At 36.8% G+C, this 25,406-nt stretch overlaps 2 protein-coding genes across 2 annotated transcripts in view; one reads left to right on the top strand and one right to left on the bottom strand.

Annotated features, from left to right (window-relative positions):
* Positions 1-4,295: 4,295 nt before the first annotated feature.
* On the bottom strand, positions 4,296-18,386 carry LOC134530392 (transmembrane protein 169). The gene is made up of 2 exons (XM_063365170.1): positions 17,990-18,386; positions 4,296-16,634 (listed from the first exon to the last, which is right to left on the bottom strand). The coding sequence occupies exons 1-2, from the start codon at positions 18,089-18,091 to the stop codon at positions 15,630-15,632; spliced, it is 1,107 nt and encodes a 368-aa protein (XP_063221240.1). The 5' UTR covers positions 18,092-18,386; the 3' UTR covers positions 4,296-15,629.
* Positions 18,387-22,158: 3,772 nt separating this feature from the next.
* LOC134530391 (espin-like) overlaps positions 22,159-25,406 on the top strand; it is a 98,440-nt gene continuing 95,192 nt past the window's right edge. Inside the window, exon 1 of the mRNA XM_063365168.1 lies at positions 22,159-22,203. The gene's annotated coding sequence lies outside the window, so the exon portion shown is untranslated. The remainder of the gene's footprint in view (positions 22,204-25,406) is intronic.

Below are 25,406 nucleotides of genomic sequence, written 5' to 3'. Positions count from 1 at the left end.
TGATGGGGCCATGAGGTGGAAGGTGTAACTCTTGAATGGCTACTAGTAAACCCCTTACGTTTTTAGTCCATTACTGACAAAAGTGCGTATTTTAAAACTATAACAACTTTTAATTTATAATTTTAACAAAAATTAATCTTCTTATAATTTCAATAAAGTAATTCTACATATACTCAACTTGATTGTAAAAAAATTAAAAACAATACTAAGTTCAAGTATTTATTTTTATAATTACTAAACAAATAAATCAACTTGAAGTAATCATTATTACTATAAAATAAAAGTTCTTTTAGCCCATTAAAGTGTCGCCTCAGGTGAGACTTTAGAACACTATAATGTTAAGTATTAGTAAATTTTAATCATATGCAGCCTAAATACCTACTAGCTGTGCTCTAGCAAGCCACGCCTTCCAAACCAGTAGTATGTGATGTGGCCAAAATTCAGCATCCATTAAAAATTATTTTTCGACAGTCATGCTATAAAAATGTGTAAACTGAAATTTTACAATGTGTAATGACACTGTCCAGCATGTCTGCCAGCCTAGCATCTTGTTTGGACGCTCTCTTGTGCCTTTGCCAACACCTGCTTCACTTCATGGTTGTGTGAACCACTTTTGCTGAAATAATATGTTCAAAATCACTGTTCAAAACAGCATAGCATACATTAACTACAGATTATTTCATAATATACACACTTTTTAAGTGTTGACACTAGTGGGGAAAATTTAAGGTTCTGTTTCTTTGTGCAGCTATACCGTCACTTTGGGTACGTGGAGAAGAGGACAGAATAACTAAATTGAGTTCTGAAAGAACTTTATGAATAAACAATTTTGAATCAAGGTGACAAGACAAAATAGTATTTATCTCTAAAAGTAGGAAAAGAGATGGTTGCTTTGGTTCAATGGATTACCTATTTGCTCGTGTTCAACATCAGTACTATTCGACTTTTTTTCTCCCTTATAAATCATTTTAATGTAATTTAGCTTCACTGAGGTAATCAGCTGTTTATATTGCAGTAACTCATCTACAGTTAAAGGTTGACAGTTTAACATGTTTGGGACTATATTCCAGATAAGTAATTTTACTTGATTATCGAATGTCAACATAGAAACAAGAAAACAAAGAAAAATCAGGAAACAGTACAATGTTATTTTTTACACAAGTTATTGTTTCTTATTGTGTATCCAGTTTATATCCACAAACACATCCAATTGCTTACTTTATTTTAATATTTTACATTAAAATACAATTGGCTACATTACATGGAACAATTTCCAAGACAATGTTCTTTATCATTTATCCAGTTTGCAGTCACCCGACCTCTGTGAAAGGCCCGGGGGGTACCTGACGGGCGCTACGGGCGTCGCGATGCTCTTGTCCGGAGGAGCGCCAGGCTAGCGGGCTGCTAGGCCGTTGGTGTGAGGTCGTGGGTACTCTGCCCCAGCGTGCCCCGCCAGGTACACGGCTTGAATGTAACCTGAATGGTTCTACCTTGACTGAAGGCCGCTCGGCCGTGTGGAGGACGGGGAATTACGGAAAATGATATACGAGTTGGCGAGAATACATTTAATTTGGGAGTTTCACCGGGGGTCCATGTGGGTACACGGTACACTCTACAAGTCCGCTCCGCGGTTCAGTCCCGCTACAAAAATTCTCACCAACACTAAACACACTACGTGACAATGGTTACCGCGGCAGTCTCGCGGGACGTGGGTCGATGCTCGCTGGAGACGGCCAGCGTCGAAAGTTAACGGGTGCGGGGGGGGGGGGGGGGGGTCGATGAGCGGGCTCCTAGGTTCGGTGAAACACTTATGTGAGTGATACGATCCGCAGCGCGGTATCACGATGAAGACGGTCGGGATAGGCCCGGTTCCGTAAAATACACGCCGAGTCGACTTGGGCAGCGATGAATTAAAATAAGAGGTTTTAAATTTAAAGATTTAGTATAGAATAAAATAATCAAAGAAAGAAAACTTGGATGCTGCCCACGGACAAACGTCTGTTCCCGGCGCGGAGTGGTTGGAGACTGCCGAACATGGCCTCCTTGCAAGGAAGAGAAACTTTCTCTTCTTTGTGAGTCGGCGTCAAAAAACTTATATTAATTGAATTTACTCTTTTACCAGTTAAAACATGTTCCAGGTGCCCAATTAAAATGTAGCACCTGGTAATTGGGTGCTTAAGGCTTAACAATGGTTTTAATGTATTTAATTATTTAAATTGTGACATCAAGTTGGCGACTGTAAATTTACTAACATATTGTCCCACTGTGAATTGTTTTAGAGGGATTTCTCCTATTCTGACTTGATCATAGTCACGGGCATTTTAATTAAGGCCAGTGGCCGCGGTGACTGTTAATGAGGTTTGTTGTCTGCTCCGTGCGTGGTGTACTCGCCCGGAGTGGCTACGACGCACTTATTACATGTCGGGTAATTAGTAATTTCGTACTAATGGCTTTTCCCTTAATTGAATTATGGGTTCGAGCCTCCGGGGTTCCGTACCTTTAAATATCATTATGTCTATTGGGGTCACGCCCAAGGTGCTCGCCTGACTCAATCCGGCTGGGCAAGGGGCGCGCTCCGAAAACGGGATAGGGTACTGGCGGTGCGGAGCACGGGCTTAACGGCCATGATCAGTACGACGTCAAGTTTATATATCAAAGCTTTATAATGCATATCTTCAAAATAAAAAAAATATTTTGGTAATTATTCAGTTTCAAGTCACAAACATATATATTCCATTGTTTACTTTCTTACAATATTTTATGTTAAAGTACAATTGGATGTGTTTCACAGAATTATTGCTCCCAGGAACTATGTTCCTCAAAGATTTAAACTTATTTTCAATACCAAATATATTTTGGTAATTATATTTGTCACAAACACATCCAATGCCTTTATTTATTTAATTTGATGTGTGTTAAAATACAACTGGCTATCCAATAAGAAACAAGTACAAAATATATATTTAGAAAGCTGCTCTATTGGAAGGAAAAAATACAGATCACCATTGGTCACTAAAAAAAATAATTATGGAAATGTAACTCTGAAATCTGAAATGCAACCTGCTGTTAGGAAACATTGTAAATTAAAATGGGGGGAAAAAAAAGGGGGAAAAAAAAAGGGGGTGTGACTGTGTCATGGAGACGGCCATGTTTGTACATGAATATGTGTACGTAACAGGTAATATTTTCTATGCAAAATATAAATTACTCTATTTTTTTTATTTTAACACCATATATATTCACTGTAACTATTTTACACTAATATTTTATATATGCAATCAATAGATTTTGATGAGAGCTCACGATTGAAACCTAAACGAACGTCGTAGCTTCAAGTTATACCAAAATGGAAATCTCAAAACGCATCAAAATGACCTCAAAATGGCAGCGCTTCCCCCTCCAACATACGCGATGCGTCACAGTCCTCACTTGGCGTAACAAATTCTTTGATCCTTTAGCTATCCAGTGGTGTAATTAAATTTGGATGGAGATGATAGACATGTAGCTGCAACACTAAACTGTATCCCCCGATTGTGTTATCATTCGTTTTTTGAATTGCCTCCCACTATGGAAGCGATTTTAGACGTATTCACGTCAAAGCACAGTAACAATAAACTCTGAGCAAACTAAAAAATGCCAAGAACGCAATAGGTAATGCAACCTAAGTTTCCCAGGTCAAAAGTCTCAATCCATCAAACTGTGAAAGTGGGCAGCTAGAAAGAGCTGGATTACAAGACCTAACCATGAAGCCAGACTGAAGTCTTTCCACTGTACTGAGTTTATTAGCTGCGTCAATTACTACCCTAACAACTGCAGCTAATGCAAAGTATGCCCATTAAATAAAAAAACTTCATAACTCGTAGCAAAACACCCATACCAAGCCTTCAAAGTCATTGTGGTTGTTATACAGGCTCTGAGCAGCGCTTGTATGATGCGTTACTGGAATCTTGTATCATAAAATGTTTTAAAAATGTAACTTCGTGAAAATCAAAGCATGTGTAATTCCTTCATGATTTTCAGAATACATTACTACACTAGCAAAATAATTTAGATAGAAAATATTTCTAAATAGTTCCTATTTTATAATGTGAACAAAATTAGGACAATTAGCTGGTTACCAAACTCATTGGAGACTCTAGAAATGTAAGTTTTAATTCGAGTTTCAATGATTTAAAAACTTATTTCATTGGTCCCACTATACACATTGACCCTATTAAAATTTATTCTTTGTTTACGTGAATTTTATAACAGGAGTAGCCGAAATAGCTTATTTTATGAAGGCAAACTCACACACATATTGTACATACACAGTTTTTAATATTGTCAGTCTACATTATTTTTGGTCCAATCAAAGATATCCCAAATATTTCATGCCAATATGGCTTTTGATATGCTAGTTATAATACTACTGGTACATATTCCAGTTATAAAACAAAAGTTGAATAACTTCATCAAAACTTTGCAACACAAAAATTACATTGCATACAGCATGTATCAGTGTATGTTCATATACCGCTATGTTATTTCACGAGTGACATAAAAATATATTTGAGTCCAAACCTTTTCATGGCTTCAGTAACATACTTTCACTGAAAACTAATATTTCCCCAAACAACTCAAAGTAAACAATGATACATGAAATAAAAAATAACCAATTCTGCACCAGCATACATAAACATTCCTGGGCTCATGACGTTAGTTCACAATAAACAAGATGAGAACCTGAGCAGGACCTAGGACTTTTAAAAGTGTTACCCCAAGTTGCTCAGAGTTCACTACACTATTGTAGGTCTATTGCTTTAAGCCTCTATGCATAAATGCAGTACGAGAGACCATACCTGTACATAATTTCTAGATGTGAAGCACTTAGTCCCAGAAATGTAAATGTCACTATATAAAACAAAATATCATTTCCCAACATCTCTATAAACATAAAAATCCTTATCAATAGATTTAACAAATTGTATTTTCCATTTTGTATTGAATTCAATCATTGAAGAGTGATTATTCCAGAAATTCATTAAATTGGTAGCATTCAATTAATTCTGATGTAGTAAAAAGGACAAATGTTTGTTTTTCCTTGCAATAGAGTAAATGGCCAGAGTATCACACTGTCGGCAGTAAGACGGCTGAACCTCACGGGGCTGAAGCATGATGCCTCATATCAGTCATAGTCGTACTGAAGCACTCCACAATTTGCCTTGAGTGATGTGAAAACTGTTCTGAGATTTGAACCTGGATTTTCTGAAATGAAAGACGTGTTTGACGGTGTTGAAAGTTTCACCTTGATATGACTTATTTCAGTGTTCTCACATCTTTGCCTCCCTCTGCACACAGGAGACCTACAGACAGGAGGAGGAATGCAGAGTGAAGTGTGTGTTAAGCCTGGAAGTGAGAGGAATCAACTCAAATGGAAACTCTCCTACCAGGAAGATACACGTTGCACAGTGCTTTGAAATGGGTGAAACTACATAGTACATACTACTTAACACACTTTACCGAACATATTTTGGTGTATTTCAGCATGTATAATGTATAACTTACCATCTGAGTGGCAACTTATTTAATAAAAATTTGACAACATGAGAAAGTGCAGGATGAGATTTTAAACAGCTCTTACTTGTAGAACTTCAAGGAATATTTTATGAGTAAATCAAGAAAATGGGCAAAACTGAGTTCAGTATTTCCTAGATATAATGCAGAGCTATGTGAACTGCAAGCAACAGATGATTATGGGCCAATGGTGTATTCAGAACACATTGAAGGGAGAGGCAATCATTATTGTGATTGTAGCTTGCTACGCTACACACATATACCCCTTGTCTTCTCTTTTGATCGCTAGTGCATGTGTTGGAATGGTGTAGTAACTGACGAACTCTCCTCCTGTACCAATTCCCCCACCACGTCCCTAACTATTCCCATTTTGCGATCGGAGCTTTTATAAAGCTCAGAAAATTGTAATCCCCTAAACAAAAAAGTTTCACTTCAAGAATTAAATTTAACTTTGATCGTTAATCTGCACTGCACATAAACATTTGAAAGTAAGACAAAATTATGAAGTTATGAGTACGTATATTTGAATATAATATGTTATTTGAATTTTTTGTGTGTTTGTTGCAATTTTAAGGAACTGACTTTCCAAGGAGTGTTTAATATCAATTACCGCTAAAATAGTTAGTATAATTGGTAGCTGTAATAAATGCTGGCATATCTGTATCAATGAATTTTTGTATGTAGGAACCATAATTAATTAAGATATATATATTCATGGTACCTGTCTGTACATACATACACACACACTGATATACATGCTCTACACAAACATTTAAAACAAGATTACAAAAATGTATTCTTCCGTACATACATATTCAATTACTACATTTTGTTTTTTCATACTTTGTCTTTAAGATATAAAAACACACAGTCCACAAAAAAAAATCATTAATACATATTTATGTATTCACAAACATAAATTTTCCACTACTACGGTTTTTAAATCTATACCTTTTGCACAAAATCTTTTAAACACCAAGAATGTAAAAGTACAAAAGAAAAACTAGAATATCAAAAACACACAATAGTTTTATAGACAAACATTAGGTAATACTTATATGAATAGCACTTTCAGATATACAACATTAATAATTTACAAACATCAACATACAAGATACTGTAATTGCTTTACACATTAGCAAATTGAATGGCTTAATAAATGGTCAATTTCTGACAAATTAATGATATAGTACAATTCTTTGGACATAATGCCATTGCAGTTTTGCACTGTTTGTCATGAAAAAACTCCAAGAATGAAATATCGACTCACAGAGAACAAGCTTAAATCAGCTGATGTCTAGCTATAAATATCAGACAGCACAGAAGATTCAGTGGAAAGAATTTAGTCATGAAAAAAAAGCACTGACAAACACAGTGGGCTAACAATGATGAGATGGTTTCAACAAGAACAGTAAATACAGACAGACAACAAACCTGGACAACACAGCAAACAGACAAACACGATGAAAATAAACAGTGGACAATATGACGACAACACAGTACACTTCTTATGACAAAACTGTTTCGACGTTTCGGCAACTGGCATCTGTTCCTGTCATCAGTCACAAACAGACTGGTGATCAGACAGAGATATGCCAGTTCCAGAAACATTGCAACTGTGTTCACATGTGCTATCATTGTGTTATCCATAATACCTGTTTATTTTCATTGTTGTGTTTGTCTGCTATGTTGGAACTGTCTCATCATATTTAGCCCACTGTGTTCGTCTGTGCTGTTATTTTCTCATGACCAAATTACTTCCATTGAATCTTCTGTGCTGTATGATATTTATAATTTGACATCAGCTGATTCAGGCTTTTTGTCTGTGGGATTACATTTTCATTTTTATTTTGTATTTTTCATTCCTGAAGTTTTTCAATGACAATCAGTGCAAATCTGCAGTGGTGTATATCTCCAAAGAACTGTATTAAAGCAAAATTCCCTATAGCATGAATAAATTAATGAACGTAAATATAGTGCCAGTGACTAGAACAGAGGTTTAAGAAATGTACATACACCCCAAAATTCCAGGGCCAGGTAATATTGATGTCCCACCTCAAAGAGCACAGCTACAATGACAAAAAAGTTTGAGAAATTAACACCACTTTGTTTTGCTGATGGAATGTTTAAAAAAAAAAAGAAACTCATTAGTTTCTGAACACCAAAATATACCCTTCCCTCTTCGTTCAGAGATTCAGGATATGCCACCACATTTTTTCCTCAAATTCTATTACTATTAAATACAGTTATTCCAGTTACAATTCTAAAGCAAAGTTGACTTTGTTATAACGAAAACCACATCACAATTCAGTATATTACATCAGCATTCCTCAAGTCAAAATGTCACGATAAACACAGCAAGCAAGTTATTTTGAGCCCGCAGTAGGTACTTAATAGAACTGTGAGTTGAAGAAAGGGTGGAAATGAGAACTCTTAAAAGCAAACGCTACCTGAGCCTGTTAAAGACTACCACATTTACAAATTTCATTTCAAATGCAAAATTTTCACAATAAGCTTTTAAACAAAGTTGTTACTTCCTATTGCTGATAATTGTTTAGTAATTCCACCCACTAAACTAACCATACACCAAACTGTGATATATCTTTAAGCCCACCTATGATAGGCTGCATAGTTTTTTTTTGACGATATGTTGCTACATTCAACTGTTTTACTGTTCACGTCAGCAGCTTCAGGGCTGATCTGACGCAACTTTACTTACATGTCCTCCTGAATTAGGCTGTTCGTTTGCAACTAGCACATCCTAACCTGTTATGGTGGGTCTCACATTTTATATTTCTGCCTGAATATAAAAATAATTAAAATAAAATAAAAACATTTGTTCTTATAGATGAATAAATATCAAAGAACACAAAGTTACCACTAAATTAAAAAAAAAAATTAAAGACTATGTGAGTGTAATTATAAACAATTTCTTGCAAACTAATATGTTATGAGAGGACTCTGCTGAGTTTGTACACTTAAAGTGCTTGTGTTTGACTTACCATCATTCAAGGCACACAAAAACTTGATTAAATGCCAGTTTCTGTTATCTGTCACGGTCAAAAAAATGTGTATGAACAAACAGACATCACTAAAGTTATCCACAGATTTTTTTACACCTACTGTATAGTACGACGGTGGAATATGTATGTATTATTCAATTGTAAAGAATTTCATTTTCATCCCAAACCCTCAGTGAAATCACATGACTGTACATATGTTTTAAGAGAGTTCTGTTATATGTCTATTCAGTTAATCGTCACAGCCCTGTCCAGATGGTGACAGTTAATCAAAGTTTTACTGTATTTAATCAATAGAATATTTGAATGGCTGGGAACTGCGCTTCCAACCAAACATCTAAATGGGAAGTGCGGACTGATGACGTAGATCTCGTGATGAATAAAGCATGCATGAATCAGGCTTGATGAAGTCTGTCACAGCAATCTAAGTCCTTTGATTCACTGCCTCACGGATTTGTCAACAATTTTTGTAAAAATAATGTTATTTAACACCAAAATTTTAAATAATAGACAATAGTTCTGACATGAATAATCAAGGAAAAATACACAACATTAACTGTAAGGTGTCTTACTTGTTAAAAGACAATATAAAAAAAAATACATCAAACAAATTGGTGCATCCTGAATCTGAAAACATTTGTACAAACTATGTATAATATAAATTTCTCAAAAACACATTTAATTCATTTAACATACCATCCATTACTAAACTAGATTTACAAAAAAATCTGCGTTAAAATATTTTTTTCAGTCTATAAATAAAATGATTTATATTAGCAAACAGTCAATAATGCTTGAGACAAGTCTCCTGCACAATGTTCAAGTGACGAGACACAAACACGAGCAATTTTGCAGTTTTATAAATACAGAACTAACTATTTCACCAGGGATGTAACTAGGGGCTTGTGCCTCGGGCACCACATTTTTAGGAAAGGGGGGGGGGGGGGGGGGGAGCTAAACTGGCAGGGTAATTTTTACTATAGATATTTCCTTGAGTATCATAACGTTAGAACACAAAAAAAAAAAAAAAGTTGGAGGGCAGATGAACTGAATTATTGGTAGTGAAAGATACATAAGTATATATCGTCAATAATTTAAGAACAGGTATTTTTTGTGTACTATCCAATTTGCGATGCATTAAAAATGAAGCGACTGCAAATAAATCTATTTATTTACCAACTAAGTTGAATCAATAAATATTTGGAATAGCGGAATTAATATGTTGTGGCGGCATGAGGTGTGGTCGGGAAAGAGGTTTCGGTTTGAGAAAGAAAAAAAAGGGTGCCAAGATGAGTTCTTGCCCCGTGTGGAAACTAGTTACGTCCCTGTTCCTAACAGCATTTAAATGAAACCTTAGCTATGACGGGTGCAATGAATGGTTCTCGTACATGATTCCTAGCTTCCACTTGGAAGAATACTGACAAGTCTTGGCGAGGCGACCTTGGCACTCGGGAGAAGGCACGCCTGCGAGATCAACACACTCAAGACAGCAGGGGCAAGCAAGACAATGATGACTAGAGGTATGTGAAAATAGCAAATTGCTATGTATTTAGAAAATCAACTGTTTGTAATTGCTATGTATGCTACCTTTGGTCATAGATATAAATAACATATATTTTATGTTAGTTTACAAGGAGCAATAATTTCTATTATCTTTTCCACCCACAGGGTTGGTTCTTACCAAAACTATAATCAATTCTGGTAAATATTTATGGCTTGGTTCGCAAGTGTTTAACATTTTGCATTCTCCACTGTAAATTAACTTCAGGTAGTGTGACGAAAACGTTAACAAAAGATGAGTTGACAATTCTTTTCAGATGAAAGTTGTTTGTTAATAATTGTCAACTACGTATTGACTGTAGCTATACCTTAAAAGTTAGCCACAATTAGGATTTTTATTTAAGTTTTATTCCACATAGCTATTTTATTGTTCTCCACATGCCTCACCAGTGTCGTTTAGAACTACAGCAAAAACTTAACCAGAGATGGTTCCTTGCAGTGCACACTTCAAAGCACTCACATTGGTAGCACCACATACTACTCAAGTGTAGTTCTGGATTACGATGGAAAATGCAAAAGACTATCGGACGCAATGCAAATGAATTCTAACTTCCAAAAAATACAATTTGCTCCTAAATGCTAAATTTTATAAGCAAAATGCAAACAAATCAATTTCAAAATGCTCGTACCACGTATTTCTAATGACTGAAGTGTGTAGATTTTCAAGCACAAATTATATTTAAAAGAAAGAATTAACGGTGCAATTTATTTCTGCATTACTACATAAACTTAGTTTTCATTTTATAGCTTTTACATAGACTCAAATCTTTACTTTTTAGCATACAGAATCAGTTTTTCTGTCTAAAAATTGTGAAGAAGGCCTTCTAGATCCTCGCATATACACTATCAGTCTTTTTTAAGGTGTAATCAATATGTACTTGATAAATAATAACAATGAAATGCACTATCCTTAAAACTTATAAATAAATTTACCATCTGTATGCAATATTACATTATATGTTACAGTTCTTAAATTAATTTACAACTTATCAGTCATTCGTGACAGTAATTATCTTCAAATCACATCAATTTCCACAGACCTAATGGATATTCTATCCTGATGTTCTTGAAGTATGTGAGATTTTGAAAAACATGAAAATACGTTCTCTTGGGGACAGAAGTATATGAGAAACAGGAAAGCTGCCAGTGCAACATAACATGAACTCTGGTTTACTGGCTGTAAGCATGCCAAAGTAAAGTAGTGCTTTAAGCTGAGGCCAAACAGAAAGCTAAGCTATGTTCGCGATGTTCGCTGTGCCAGGTGGCCAGACAGGATAGTCTAGTTCGCGATGTTGGAGAGACGTATGCCTTGGGATTCAAGTGAGGATTCTGATGATGATAACATTCTGCTGACTCTCACAGTATATAAACGTAAGAAGAAATGGGTTCATGCATTGAATATAAAAAACAAAAGGATTTGATGAATTTCATCATTTGATGAAGCAGTTGATTGTGAAGACGAAACAAAATTCAAATCCCAAGCATTTGCCTTTCTATATTCTTCCATTGATTTATTCCATAAACGTGAATATTTTCGTAATCTTAAAATAACTTTTCTGTCAACTTGACTATTTAAAGCACAATACAATTAAACTTCATAAAAAGTAAATGCAGAAGTTCAGCAAACTCCTCACAAAAACAGAAGTTTTGGTTTATCTACGCATACACGAAATCAGCGATGTTTTAGAAAAATAGCCGAGAACCAAACATCTGGTGAGGTCGCCAACATAGGGAACACGGCTTTGTGTAGCCAGCGACACCCGAGATGCAGCTGGCTATATTTTACTCGCGTAACAAACATTGTGAACATAGCGAGCATAGCTTTAGTCTCGGTCTCACAAGCTGACTTGGTTATTTAATTTTCTTGTCATTACAATTAATTGAACTACTTTAATGTAAATTTACTACGGTAGCTTTCTCACCAGATGTTTACTAAATGTTATTTAGAAGTTGTCAAAGGTCGTGCAAGTAATAGTAATCATGAACACTTATGTGACATATTACCGCTATTAAATAATATTTTGAAAATATCTGTTCAGAAAATTTGGGTTGAAAAATAAAAATGAAGAGAGCTATTGTGATAAGTTTACGGAAAAATCCCTTAATTAATTGTAATGATAAGAAAAGGAAACAGCCAACATGGTGTGAGAGAGAGCCTTAATGACCATGTATCAGTCCTCCTAAACACAACTTGCAATAGTCGGATGCAAGAAAGTACTTATGTATATTCAACAAATTCTCACAGAGAATATAACAGTTCAAAAATCTAACCATAAAATAAATGTAAAAAAATAAACAAGACAAGTAACTATTTACTCTTAAATTTTACAAAATACAGTATTTTCAAATAGAAAATTTAAGTTTCAAAATAAAAAAAATTTGCCAGTATGTGTCAACACATTTTAGCAAAGTCTTAATGAACTTAGCCCCTTTAACATTACCGCTGGGTTTAGCAGAACAAGACGATAACTACATCTAAAACCATGAGATCATCCCAAATAAATAGTAGTAAATAAATATAACAGTACCCGGGACTCTGCAATATATTGAGCGGGGAGCCAGAAAATTCTGGCGGCGACCGAGAAGCTTGTGCATAGTCAATTTTCAAAACTTGTCTTGTTCGAGCACCAAAAATTCACTGAGAATAACCATCTATATTATAAAACTACACAATTCACAAGTACATTCTACTTTTTTTTTATTACAAAACAGTTCAAATAAATACTTTACACACAACAGTTAAAATAGTAGCCAGTGTTTCAAAACACCTATGAGTACATACATATTTAAGGTTTGTATGTACAACAAATACACGAACAAAACTTTATGACATCTGGCAACTACCTCTGTTATTATAATCACAGACAACAGACATTTAATTAAAACTTACATTAGCTAAAATGAGGTTCCATAAATTAGTAAAATTACATTAAGATATGTACAAGAGAGATGCAATATCTTATATTATTATGAAAAATGAGGCAAGTCAATAAAGTATAGTTACAGTTAGTATGAGCGAATCAAACAAGTTGAATAATATTAAATGGATACTAATAAATAAAATGTGAAGCAACAATTTGAACACAACAGAATGACCACATTTAGCTTTCCACGGAAAACTGCAACATAATCTCAGCAAAAAAAGTTGCAACAAGTGCCATTATTATACGGACTGTACATGGACTGTACATGAAGTGCTGATAAATACTAAGCCAAAACTTTTTTTTTGTGATGTGCGGGTACTACGTATGAAATGTGTTTATTTGAAAGTTTCATGCTATGTACACAGCTACGCACTTTTGGTAAAAACAATTATTTTATTTTCAAAAAAAAAAATTATTAATCATGGTTTCTACTGAAAATAAAAAATCTTGTATTTTTTTAAATTATAAAACAGCATATGTTTAAGATTAACTTCTCGTCCAAGTATTCTGAGAGGTGCAACATGAGACAAGACACTGATTCACTGTTAAAAGAACTTTCATGTGTAATATAATGCCCCAAAAACAACTTTAGGGTCAGTCTATTTGTTGCTAAACCAGATTATCTTTTTATTATACTCATAAAACAAGCAGAAAAATGACAGGAAAAAATATTTTGAGCTAATAAGAATTAACAGAGACAATATCTAAGAGCTGAAAAGATTTAATTAATTTGGAAGAAATGTATGCATACTTTAAAACTATCCTGGTTTATCTTGGGTATTCAAATGTTTTTGAAGCTACACACTTAAAAATCTTATTTTAGCTACCAAACTCATGATGAATACACAAAATTCCTCACTTTGATAGTGAGTGATGATAATCCAATAAAAACCTAAAAATACAGCTTTGCAAGGGTTATGTGTGACTTTTGTGAATATCAGTTCGGTCCATACAGCAAGAACTGTTGGGGACAAATTATACTAATCATTTAAATTTCTCTAATCAATCATAGATCACTAAAAATTTAATCCCAGATCAAATTTACAATGCAGATGAAACTGGGCTACACTATGAAAATGTCTACACACACGAACTCTAGCATCTGAGAGTGAACAGAGCGCCCAGACCATAAGACTAGTAAAGAAAGATTGACAGTTGTGTGTCACTCAAATGATTCAGGGGCACGCAAGGTAAAATTAGCTGTCATAGGAAAAGCAGAAAAGCCTCAATATTTTACCAGTACAAGAGCTGACTTGACAAGTCATACTTAAGGAATGGTTTGATAAAACTTTTGAACCTAAAATCAGTGAATTTCTGAGAAGCAAAGATTGACATACTAAAAACAGACATTGGTGGAATCTTCGTCACATATTTGCCACCAAATGTCACTGCACTAATCCAGCCCATGGATCATGGTGTGATTTCTACCTTGAAACGAATCTATCATTCAAGTTTGCTCCCGGAACACAATGACGAAGGAAATTACTTAAAACCATTTTGGAAAAATTACAGTGTTCTGGAAACTATTTACGAAATTGCTGCAGCATGGGATCGAATAAAGCCATAAACACTAATAAAATTCTGAAGACAAATTATTACAGATAATGAAGAAGACGATTTCCTAGCTTTCGCTAATGACAAAATGGTAATTTCAGCTGCACATTCAGCGCAAGTTGAAAATGATGTAAAAGGCGGTGAGCAAGTACGTGAGCAGGACATTGTGGCATGGTTTGAATGTGATGCAAACCAGCTTGGTTAGATGGTATCATTCAGACAATCAAACGGGAAGAGAACAAGGCAGAAACTGGAAGCAAGTATGAAGGCGGACAGCCTGTAAAAGTGTCGCACTCTCTCGCATGCAGTTATACCAAAGGTCTTCTCAACTACCTGGACATGAAAAAAATAGTTTCACTGGGAATTCTTTACAATATTCGTAAGAAGGAAAATGAATCCAAAAAGCAGACGAAATTGAAGGGCCTTTTTATTGATGTGTAACTGTGACAAAAACATAAAATATGATTATGTATGTTTTCGTTATATGTACTGCAACTTTTTCTGTAAGTTAGGTCTAATAGTTTAGTACCTATTATGTACTATTCAAATGTAAACTTCCAGCGCTAGGTAGGATTAAACCCACCTTATGGTTGATTACCACACATGCGGACATATATACTTTATTATGAAGGTTGTTGTAAAGTTTGATTAAAATTTTTCTAGAGAACAAAAACATTTATTCTTAATTCAACATTTATATTTTTAATAAAATGAAAGAAGAAATAATATGAATCTGCATAATGAGTGAAGTTCAAATACTGCATAGTAAAGCAAGTTATGAATGACATTACAACTAAAATACAAAAATAAAAATTGAGGAAGGTTATGGCAAATGTAGTTGAAAGAGAAAAACCAAGGAAAGATAAGAGGTGATTAAGAAAAGGTGAACAAGTCAATTATTCAATGAATGACAGTAAGACATAATCCTAAAGATATGGTGATGCTATCAGTCTAAACTGTATATATCATAAATTGTTTCAAGAAGGGCAGAACAGGCGAAGAATCTTGTGACGTGATCTCAGATAGTTGAGTCTTCAGAGGATGACCTTATGGTGGGACCCCCTTCAAGTGAGCCTTGTATGTCAGTCAGCACCACAACTTCATATGGTGAACAGTCTTCGTGCTTGAGAGCGGCACATAACCAGCCGTAAAAGCCCTTCTCCAAGTCAGTGATCTCTTTGAGCCAGCTGTCAAAAAACCAGGACAGTTGGGTGAAGCCCGCGTACAGCCCCAGTCCCAGGGTGAACACCACAATAAGAAATGGATACATGAGGATCACGAAAGGAGAGACGAGAATCCTGCAAATGAGCGGTTTCTCCTCAGTGTAATACGTGAAGACGTTATACCAGGTGAGAGTCCCCATGTAGAAGGAGTACGCCCCTGACACGGCGACTGCAAACGGCAGGCACAGAGCAGTCCACACGGCGACGTGCGGTCCGTGACGCGGTCCGCACAGCAAGCACGAAGAGACGGGAGCGGGGCCTCCTCGCTTCTTGGCCGCGATGGTGGCCTCGAGAACCTCCAGCTCCTCCCGGGAGATGTTGAGACGCACATCCACGCTCTGCCCTGCCTTCTTCCCGCGCTTGATGGTCCCCGTCATGGTCAGGCAGCCGTCCGTGCTGCTGCTGATCACTGAGTGGTCGGCCACCGAGTCCGAAGTCTCGGAGCCCCTCCGGAGTGCCGCCGTCTCCGCCCCGACCTCGTCCTCCGGCTCTCCGCGGTCCGTGCAAATGTTGACGCGCTTCTTCGTCTTGGCCTTCTTCACGTCCCGGATGATGTCCAGGTCGAGGCTCTGGTCGCTCTGGCTCAGGCTGCCGGTAGTGACGCTCGCGAGCTCTGGCAGACCCGCCAACCCCAGCGGGTGGCCGTTCTCCACGACAGGAGACAGCGTCTCCTTGGTGCCTGCCTCGCTCAGGACTGGCGTGCTCATCCTGTCCTGAGACACCTCCTTCATGTCTGCCAGCAACCCTCCTTCGCTCACTGGAGAAGAAATACTGTCGCCTGGTGGGCTACCCTTGTGTCCCTACAACATTGTGACACACTCCACATTATTTGCTTCAAGTAGTGTGTCAAAGCATCCAATTACCTGGTGCATCAACTCCATACTAATGAGATTGCAGTGCTCACTTTTAATTCAACCACTCAATGCACTCAAAATTTGATCAGATTACTGAAAGAACTCAATGATACTTGAAAGTCTTAGTCAAAACTAGGATTTTCAGGCAGTATGAAATACCAGTATTGAGTTTCACTATATTTATACATTATGTGGAAAAAAAATATTAGGTGTACTCTTCTGAAATCATTTTCAATTTTGGTTTATGAAACACATAATTAAAAATGAGCCAAATACATTTTTATCTAGTAATAATTTTTGAGGTGTAGAGATAAAAAACCTACATGCAATAAATGTAAAACAAATTATTTTAATTTTGAAATCTAGTTTTTTTTATCTTAAAGTTCTTACATTCATATTTTAGCAATACCTATTTGAGTAGAGTTATCTCATGGATTACCTAATATTTTGGTCATTTTAAAGAAATTTTCTGCAAGTAAACAATTTTTTTTTTCAGACAAGAATTATAAACATTTACAGTGTAGCAATGATGATTAGAACCCCTGGTTAGGAAACAAATCTCACAGTTACATACAAGCAGTCCCTTAAAAGGAGGCATGCTTTTAAAATAATAAAAATATTTAATGTTTTACAAAATTTCAGTATAATGCTGTTTGCTGGTGGTTTTGTTCATTGACTCATAAAACCTACAAAAATACAGGCTTTGCAATGTCTGTTCTTTAAGCCGCTTTTAATGAAAAGAGGAAGTTGAAGAGCATATGATAAAGGTATTTTAGGATTTTTTACATTTTTTTTGGCATCTACCGCGACTCTACATATCATGAAATTAAAAAATTCGATATCTCCTAAAGTATTTGGAATTTCTTATCTCCGCCGGTTGATTTGAAAAGAGGAAGTGAAAGTGCATAGAATAAAAGTATTTTCGGATTTTTAGCATTATTTTTGGCATCTACCGCGATTGTAAATATTTACCGGTGGTGATACTTACCCTCACCATTTTTTTGTCAGGATCTGCACACTGAGTTGCCACATTCATCCACTATTATAGCAAGTATGATCCAATCCAAAATAGGGAGTAGCACAGGATGCTACGATAATCACTGCAAGTTTTAGTTTGATATGCATACATTTTTATTTTTGAGTATTAACACAACATTCCCACTTTTTCACTTGCATATCATTTAAACTATAGAATGGGGAGGGGGGAAAGGTACAAAACATGGGAAATCCATGTCTCGGGTGCTTAATCTTTACTTGATAAATGTGTTCCATTTAATTATATATTGTTTACACACACTGACCTGAAAAACCACAATGTGATCCACATGGCCATTTAGCCCACCTAACTTCTTGACGAGTCTTTTTTTTGGTGGTATGAGGGTTGGTGTTTCCTCTACCTGCATATTTTTAAGATCAAAAACTAGTTTAATACCACAAATAGACCACACCTAAACTTATACACCATCCCAATTATGTAATTTAGAACGAATAAACATATGTTTATGACCACTTGAGTGCCTACACATTTATGTAATCAAATCTGTATCGTCCGATCTTTTTAATACATATTGTGTCACTTTACATTATGGAGCACAAATTCCACCGTATCTCTGTGCGCCAGCGCACAAGATTTTGCCTCTTCAATGAAATAATAAATAACTCAAACTTCAACAGCAGTTTCGCCAACATTACAAAAACTATTGCCACCTTAATCACTATTCAATCGTAATATCGTAAATATTACGGTAGATTGCAGATGAACATATGTGAATAAATTTTTTAGCTAATACTTTATCTATAAACAAAATGCTGTTTCAAATTTTGGCTTGTAGTGATTTTAACATTAATTATTTAGAATAATCACATGAAAGAGATAAACGAATGGAAATATTAACTTCGTATATTTAGTTAAAATAAAAATCGAAAGCCATGAGCGGTTTCGAACGGGATACCCAAGACCCGAGATGGGGGCTGCATCTGATTCATGGAAAGAATAAATTATGATTTATATTCATGTTCAGGGGTGAAGCCGGGGGGGGGGGGGGGGCTTTAGGGGTTCAACCCCCCCCCCCCTAGCACCAAATCTTTAATTAATTTCTTATTCATCACTTAAACAAATTTCATATTAAAATTAATAAAAAATTTACCATTACAATATTTAAATTTAAGTACCGAAAACTGCAAAAATAGCACTATTTTACACATTAAAATACAAATTTTCCCGGGGGAGGACCCCCGGACCCACCGCTTTAATACGCGGGGGGGGGGGGGGGGGGGGGGGCGCATGCTTCTTAACACCCTCCATACACAAATCCTGGCTACGCCACTGCGCTTGTTAACACGAACTATTTAGAGGTGGTTGAAGGGTGCCGCAGTGAAGTGAAGCGGCGATGCAATGAATCCGTGGGGATAACAGGAATACAACATTTACCGAAAAAACCCAACTTTTCTGACGACAACTTATGCACCTTTAACAATTGCAACAATCGCTAGAAAAAAAAAGTACCCCTTTTGAAACTCAAGCTCAGCGCAAACATCCTGTTTATCGATTTTTTTTTCTCTAGCCTAAGTTAATTTCAATGTTTGTGGGAGGGGTCCAGGTTAGGGGAGGACCTAAGTGTGTCTTAGGCCGAAGCCTATACACTCGACCATGAGGGATTTGAAACATACCTACAGAACAAGGGTGCGTGCATCATGTGCTTATTAGGGTTTATTGGCCAGTCATGGCTGCGATTGGCACCATGGCTGGCACCCCTTAGGTTGCCTAGCCTAAAAGCTCACTAAAGTGACGCCAGGTAAATCCTGCATAGACGCAGGGAAAACTGTGGACCAGTTGATGCAGGGATAAATTAATCATGCATTAATGCAAGAAGCAAGAAAACTATTGGACAAGAGGAAGAAGTTCCAGGTAAGAAGAGTTTGGCGGGCCTGTTTATCGCGAACCTCAGTCCTAACGCCGAGCTGAACAGCAATGCGGCGGATCGCAATTCGCCAATCATTACCTAGGAATAAACAGCCAATACACAACCACCCAAGTTTTCATTAATAAAAAAAAAAACGCGATGGTCATGCTACGCTGTTGGATTTTTATTTTTTAAAATTTAATTTAGCCAACGAAATAATCAACTCTCTAATTAATTTTCAAATTATTACTCCTCTGGAATACAAATTTTACATAATGTAGTAACTTTTACGAAACACTAAAATCTTAAGGAAGCAGCAATTATTTTCCCAAAGGTTTTTAGCGGATAATGTATAATTCGTTCGCCAGTAAATACAACAAAGGGCTAATGTTTCAGACTTGATCACACCAGCCAAATTAGGGAACAAGAAGAAATTGATACTGTAGTGAGAGCTGAGAGGCCTAAGAGCAACCTTGAGACATTTAATTCTTTAGATGCTTTTTTCGAAATAAAAGAAAAAAAGGAAATTTTATTCCCTTAGTTATCTCATTCCCGCAAAATACGACATGATTAGAAAACATACAGCTTTCTAATGTTAATGACTCACGAAGTATTGGAAAATAAATTATGCCTATTAAAACCAACCTCTTGTTTGAGTATTAAAAATATTTTTTATAACCTTGAAGTTGCTTGAGTTATATCTAGATCTTTACCTCACACGATGTGTGTGCTCCAAAACTCTTAGGTACCTACTGATTCATTGCTCGTATGTTTAAGACAGAACGAGGTGTTGGGATCGAGCCACGACCCTGCAACATGAGCGAAACGTGTTAGCAGTCACTGTCTTTGAGGACACTTACAACCGTACTGAGTTTAGTACATTATTACATATTAAAATATTTATTAAAGTAAAAGTTTTTAACTATTCATAGTTAAATAATATTTGAAAGGTTTTCAAACAAATGAAAGGTTATATGTCCAAATTTATTCAATGGGAAAATTTTTAGAGTTACTCGCTAAATTGTACTACATAAAATAATTAAAGAATGAATTTTATCTTTGTGGCAAAATCTCAAGACAAGAGATAAAATGAAACCTCGCTGGACACGTCAAACTTTATTAGTGCTCGTTTGAGGTGATCAACCAAAGTACGGTAATATATCGAGCGCACTTTCTCTCTCTCTCTCTTCTCTCTCTCTCTCTCTCTCTCTCTATATATATATATATATATATATATATATATATATCCTTCTAGCTAAGCAGGAAGCAAGATAAAATTTGAAGTTTGCTGCAAGTCATTCATAACACGTTATATCTACATACACAAACATATATGTGCGTGGGTGTGTATAAAACACACACACGTATAAATATTTTAAGGGTGGATATATCCCCCAATAATTACTTCAAAGAATTAAGGAGGGGGGGGGGGGTATATTCCTTTTGTAAGCTTTCTCCTGTCAAGCTTGTTGTTCGGGAACAGCAAGAAGGGCCGCGCTGCCCGAAAGAGTTCTGCGCGTAGTAGGTTTCAACCGACACAAGTCGTATCTGCATGGTGTGCGTGTATGCTGTATACTGCCCGTATTTTGGCCAGGGGCGAAGCCAGGGGGTGGGGGGGGGTTAGGGGTTCTAACCCCCCCCTTCCTTAGCCACCATTATTTTTCTTATCTGAAAGCAGGTTAGCTAAAAGTCTGGGTGTCTTACTGCTATCACCGGCCACTGCACTGGAGGGGAAGAGTAAGCGTGCCCTAACGATTCTCCTTCCCTTCCCCTACCCCTGTCGCGAGCAGAAGCTATAAGGTTGTGACGCCGTGACGGGTCCCAAGCTTTCAAATATCTTACACCTACTGTGTTTAACCAGCGCGGTAATTATAAGCAGGTGTTGACTGGGCTTCCAAAAGTGTAATTATCGCTGTGTGTGTATAGAATTGAGACAACGACATGGTGTCATGTAACTCTTCAAGCTAAAGCTAATTGTTTCCAAGAATAGATCAGTTCTGCCGAAACCCAACCCTTTTCATTCTTTTTTTTTTGTACTGTCGAGCTTCGAGCATGATTTATGATTTTGAGTGGACGTGGACAAGGCACTTAGATTGATTAAAATAGCTTTAATTAATTTCTTACTTCATCACTCAAACAATTTTTTTATTAAAAAAATTAATAATATTTTTACCATTACAATATTTAAAGTTAAGTACCGAAAACTGCTCAAATAGCACTATTTTACACATTAAAATCAAAATTCCCCCGTTTTAATAGGGGGGGAACCATGCATCATAACCCCCCCTCCCCATACACAAATCCTAGCTACGCTACTGATTTTGGCCAATATGCATGCAATAACAAAACACTTTAAAATATGCAGAAATTTTCCCGTAAAAGGTAGTTTTGACGTTTTATGTTTATCCACCCGGTTACACAGTCGCGATTCTGCAGACGCAAGCGAGCCCTACCAGTGAGGTTAGGGAGGTGGAGTTGTTAGGGAGGGGAGGGGGAGAGGGAAGGGGGTGGAGCTCTAGTCGCGGCGCGCCGGGGCAGGGCAGGCAGCGTGCGACGGCGAAGGCCAGTCCGCAGTCCGCGGGCCGCGCGCCGTCAGGAGCCTCGCACCGCAGGTAAGCCCGCGCCGTCGTCTCCCGGGGGCTAGCCGCGAGCTTCCGTCCCTAGCTCAGGCCGCGCCTCACTCCCGCTTCTTTACCAACCCTCGACACTCCTGGAACTAACATCTGGCAAATACCAACCGAACATTACTTACCGCGTAGCAATGCGCGCGCATGGATACAAGCTAGGCCACATTTTTTGACGTGACAACGTCTAATAAATCGATGAACGCCGGCTGCACGCACGAAAAAGTGTCCCGTTACGCTGTACCCCGTTACGCACGTTGTCCCGTTACGCTGTGTTCCGTTACGCTCATTGTACGCTTGCTCCGCATCTATCTCTCTTCCACTCGACTGGAACTTGAAAAACTTGAAAAACGCCCATTCGTTTCCTACTTTTCCAATCATCGTCCTATCCTTAACAGAATAACACAGATTGGAAGAAGTTAAATAGCGAACATGTATAAAAGTTATAGTTAAAATAACCTCTTCGTTAAAGTAATAAACATATTTTAATTAATGAGTGCAAATAAAAGTAAATTCATCAATTAAATTGTAGATTTCATTTCACTCATTCTTTGTATCCATACAAAATAGTGATAATTCAATAAAAATTATTCAATTTTATTCATAAAAGTATGCAATCATTTCATCAATGTTTTTTTATGACGTCACTTTAAACTATCGTCCGTAAACCGACTTTACAGACAACCAATTTTTTTTATGCCTTAGAAAGTCATCACGTTCACGCCATCGACACCATCAATAATTCTTTATTAATCACAATATCTTGTTTCGAATGTAAGTACTGTCATGCCTTACCCGGGACTCGAACCAGAGACCCTCTCGCACCGTGAGCAGGTGTCGGCTCCAGGCTACATGATGTCACGGAAAGAAAATCTTGAGCAGGGTTTTTGAATCGTAGATTAAAGATAGACGTCGACTAATTTCTTGTGTTCTGTGCGCGGGCTCGATGTGATAAATCCCATAATGTGCGTTTGTTTACAAATTGGTTCGCCAAACAAACATTTGTTTTAGTTAAAAAAAAACAAACAAATTAATTTAAATTAGTAGTATGATGCAGAACGTTGCCAATAGACTATACATGAGACACTTAGAACGGACTTGCACAGTTTTGACTTGAGTCAAAGGAAAGTATTTCCCTGTTTGATTAACCTGAAATTAGTATTATTATTTTTTTTTCTTCAGATTTTACTTACCTGTCTCAATAAGCATCTCTTAGGGCCCGCCTAGTGAGGGGTGTTGTGTGTGTTAGTGAGGCGGGATGTTAAGGCTAAGATCCTTAGTTTTGCAGCCTCCAAGAAAATTATTTCTCCCATGAATATCGTAGTAGATAAAAAAATTAATAAACAGTAGAATTGTAAATAAAACTTTGAATTTTGTAAATATGATGATGAAAATTTTCTCAAAAAATTCTTTCTTATTTAATTTTAATTTAGAAATTTTCAAAACTAAATATTAGGTATATATTTAAACGGTACACGGCTGTTACTTTGCACACAACTTAAAGGAGGTACAATGAACAATTCTTCGGTTTAATTTTTTTAATACAACGTACAGAATTTAAATAATCTGAGTACAAAATATTGTGATTTAACTGTCATTTGCCGCTGATGAAAGGAACGAGTTCAACAGTTTGCCGCTAGAGCTCCGGTTAGTTCCGAGTTTACTCACTAGATGCCTCGAATATCGCAGGAGTTCAGGCGGGAATATTATCGCTTCGAAACGGTCAAAACACAACACTAGTATCAGCAATAGTAAGTGGACGTGTATTTAAAATGAAGCACAGCAGGAAATGGAAAGAAGCCCATCGACGCCAACATACATAAAAACATAATACATTTAAAACACTAAAATTAATGCAATAACCTGCAATATTTTGAAGACAGATATTCAGCTACAAAAAATTATCCGATAGTATAAAAAGTTCGCCTGTATATATATATATATATATATATATGCATTTTTCTGTGCAACTATATATATATATATATATATATATATAGTTGCACAGAAAAATACAGTTCTAATCAGATATCAATATAGCAAATAATACCGTTTTGCAACATAAAGTCATGCTATTAGATGGTCAACGTTCAACTGTTTGTATAATACACATACGCACACACCTGTGACAAAATGTGGAAAAAAAAAATAATTTTGTAGAAGCGCAAAACCTTTGTAGTACTCAGTTAAAAATTATTATTTTTTTTACAGGGGCAGGAAAACTACATTACTGGCCAGTTTATTTGAATGTAGTGGTTAGCTGTGAACGAGCGTTCTTGCAAAAGAGACCAAATCTGACAGTTTTGGCCACATAATCACCGCAGTAAAACATACAATTTGTATATCGTATATGTGTAGTGCACCAAATTAATATTTATTATAATTACCTTGGGTTGCACTCGGTTACGTACAGGTTTCTAACTGAAATGTACCAAAAATAGTAATATTTATTCCCTTGCGCTTTGTTGAGGATCGAGTAGTCTTGAGTGGGTGTGGTGGAAAGGGACAGAATGGCAAAGGGATTGGAAATCTAAATGCTCGCCGAGGCAGAGTACACTCTTCCCCCACCCCCCTCTTCCAGACCTGTCGTAAACATGACACCCCGCTGGGAGATAAGAATTCTGAGAACAGCGTCCTCTTTCCCCCCCCCCCCCCCCTCAAAATCCTTTTTCAGCGCGTCGCTACATCGTTCAGCCGTACTACTAGTGCGCTCTGTTGAGGACAAAGATAACTACGCGTGTCTTTGCCAGCTCGCGAGAAACTCAGGATCTTAGCCTTAAGTGCAACGCTCCCTGGTGCTTCTAGCGCGGTGTCGCTTCTAAGTGCAAGGCTGTGAACTGGCACGCAGTCTTCTCATCGTAAACGGGGAAACTGTGAGAGTTGAGCGGTAGCCGGAACATTATATGGCTGAGAAATGACGCTAGAGTTGTAATGCAAGGCCCTTGAGTGCTTTCAAGTGTAAGTACCAGGTGTTTCGTGCCTGAATTTTTCCCCCCCCAGAAAACACGCTTTTTTAATAATCATTTTCTCTCTCCTACAGATTCAGTTTAAAAACGAAAAAACGGAAACATGACTATTCATTCGCCCTCAGCGTATTCTTAAAAGATTTTTGTAAACAAACACCACTCGGATATTTTGAGCCGTTTTCAAATCGCGTGGTTTATTTCTGCATCTCTGGACACAATGTGTGT

This window comes from Bacillus rossius, chromosome 3 (genome assembly GCF_032445375.1).
Source record: "Bacillus rossius redtenbacheri isolate Brsri chromosome 3, Brsri_v3, whole genome shotgun sequence".
NCBI lineage: Eukaryota > Metazoa > Arthropoda > Insecta > Phasmatodea > Bacillidae > Bacillus > Bacillus rossius.
This window is presented reverse-complemented; position numbering and strand designations above follow the sequence as displayed.

Excerpts from the sequence above, each read along its gene's own strand:
- LOC134530392 (XM_063365170.1), bottom strand. The coding sequence starts at position 18,091 with ATGCAGGTAGAGGAAACACCAACCCTCATACCACCAAAAAAAAGACTC. Across the intron at positions 16,635-17,989 it reads ATCACATTGTGGTTTTTCAG|GGACACAAGGGTAGCCCACC; the intron begins GTCAGTGTGTGT and ends ACAATGTTGTAG.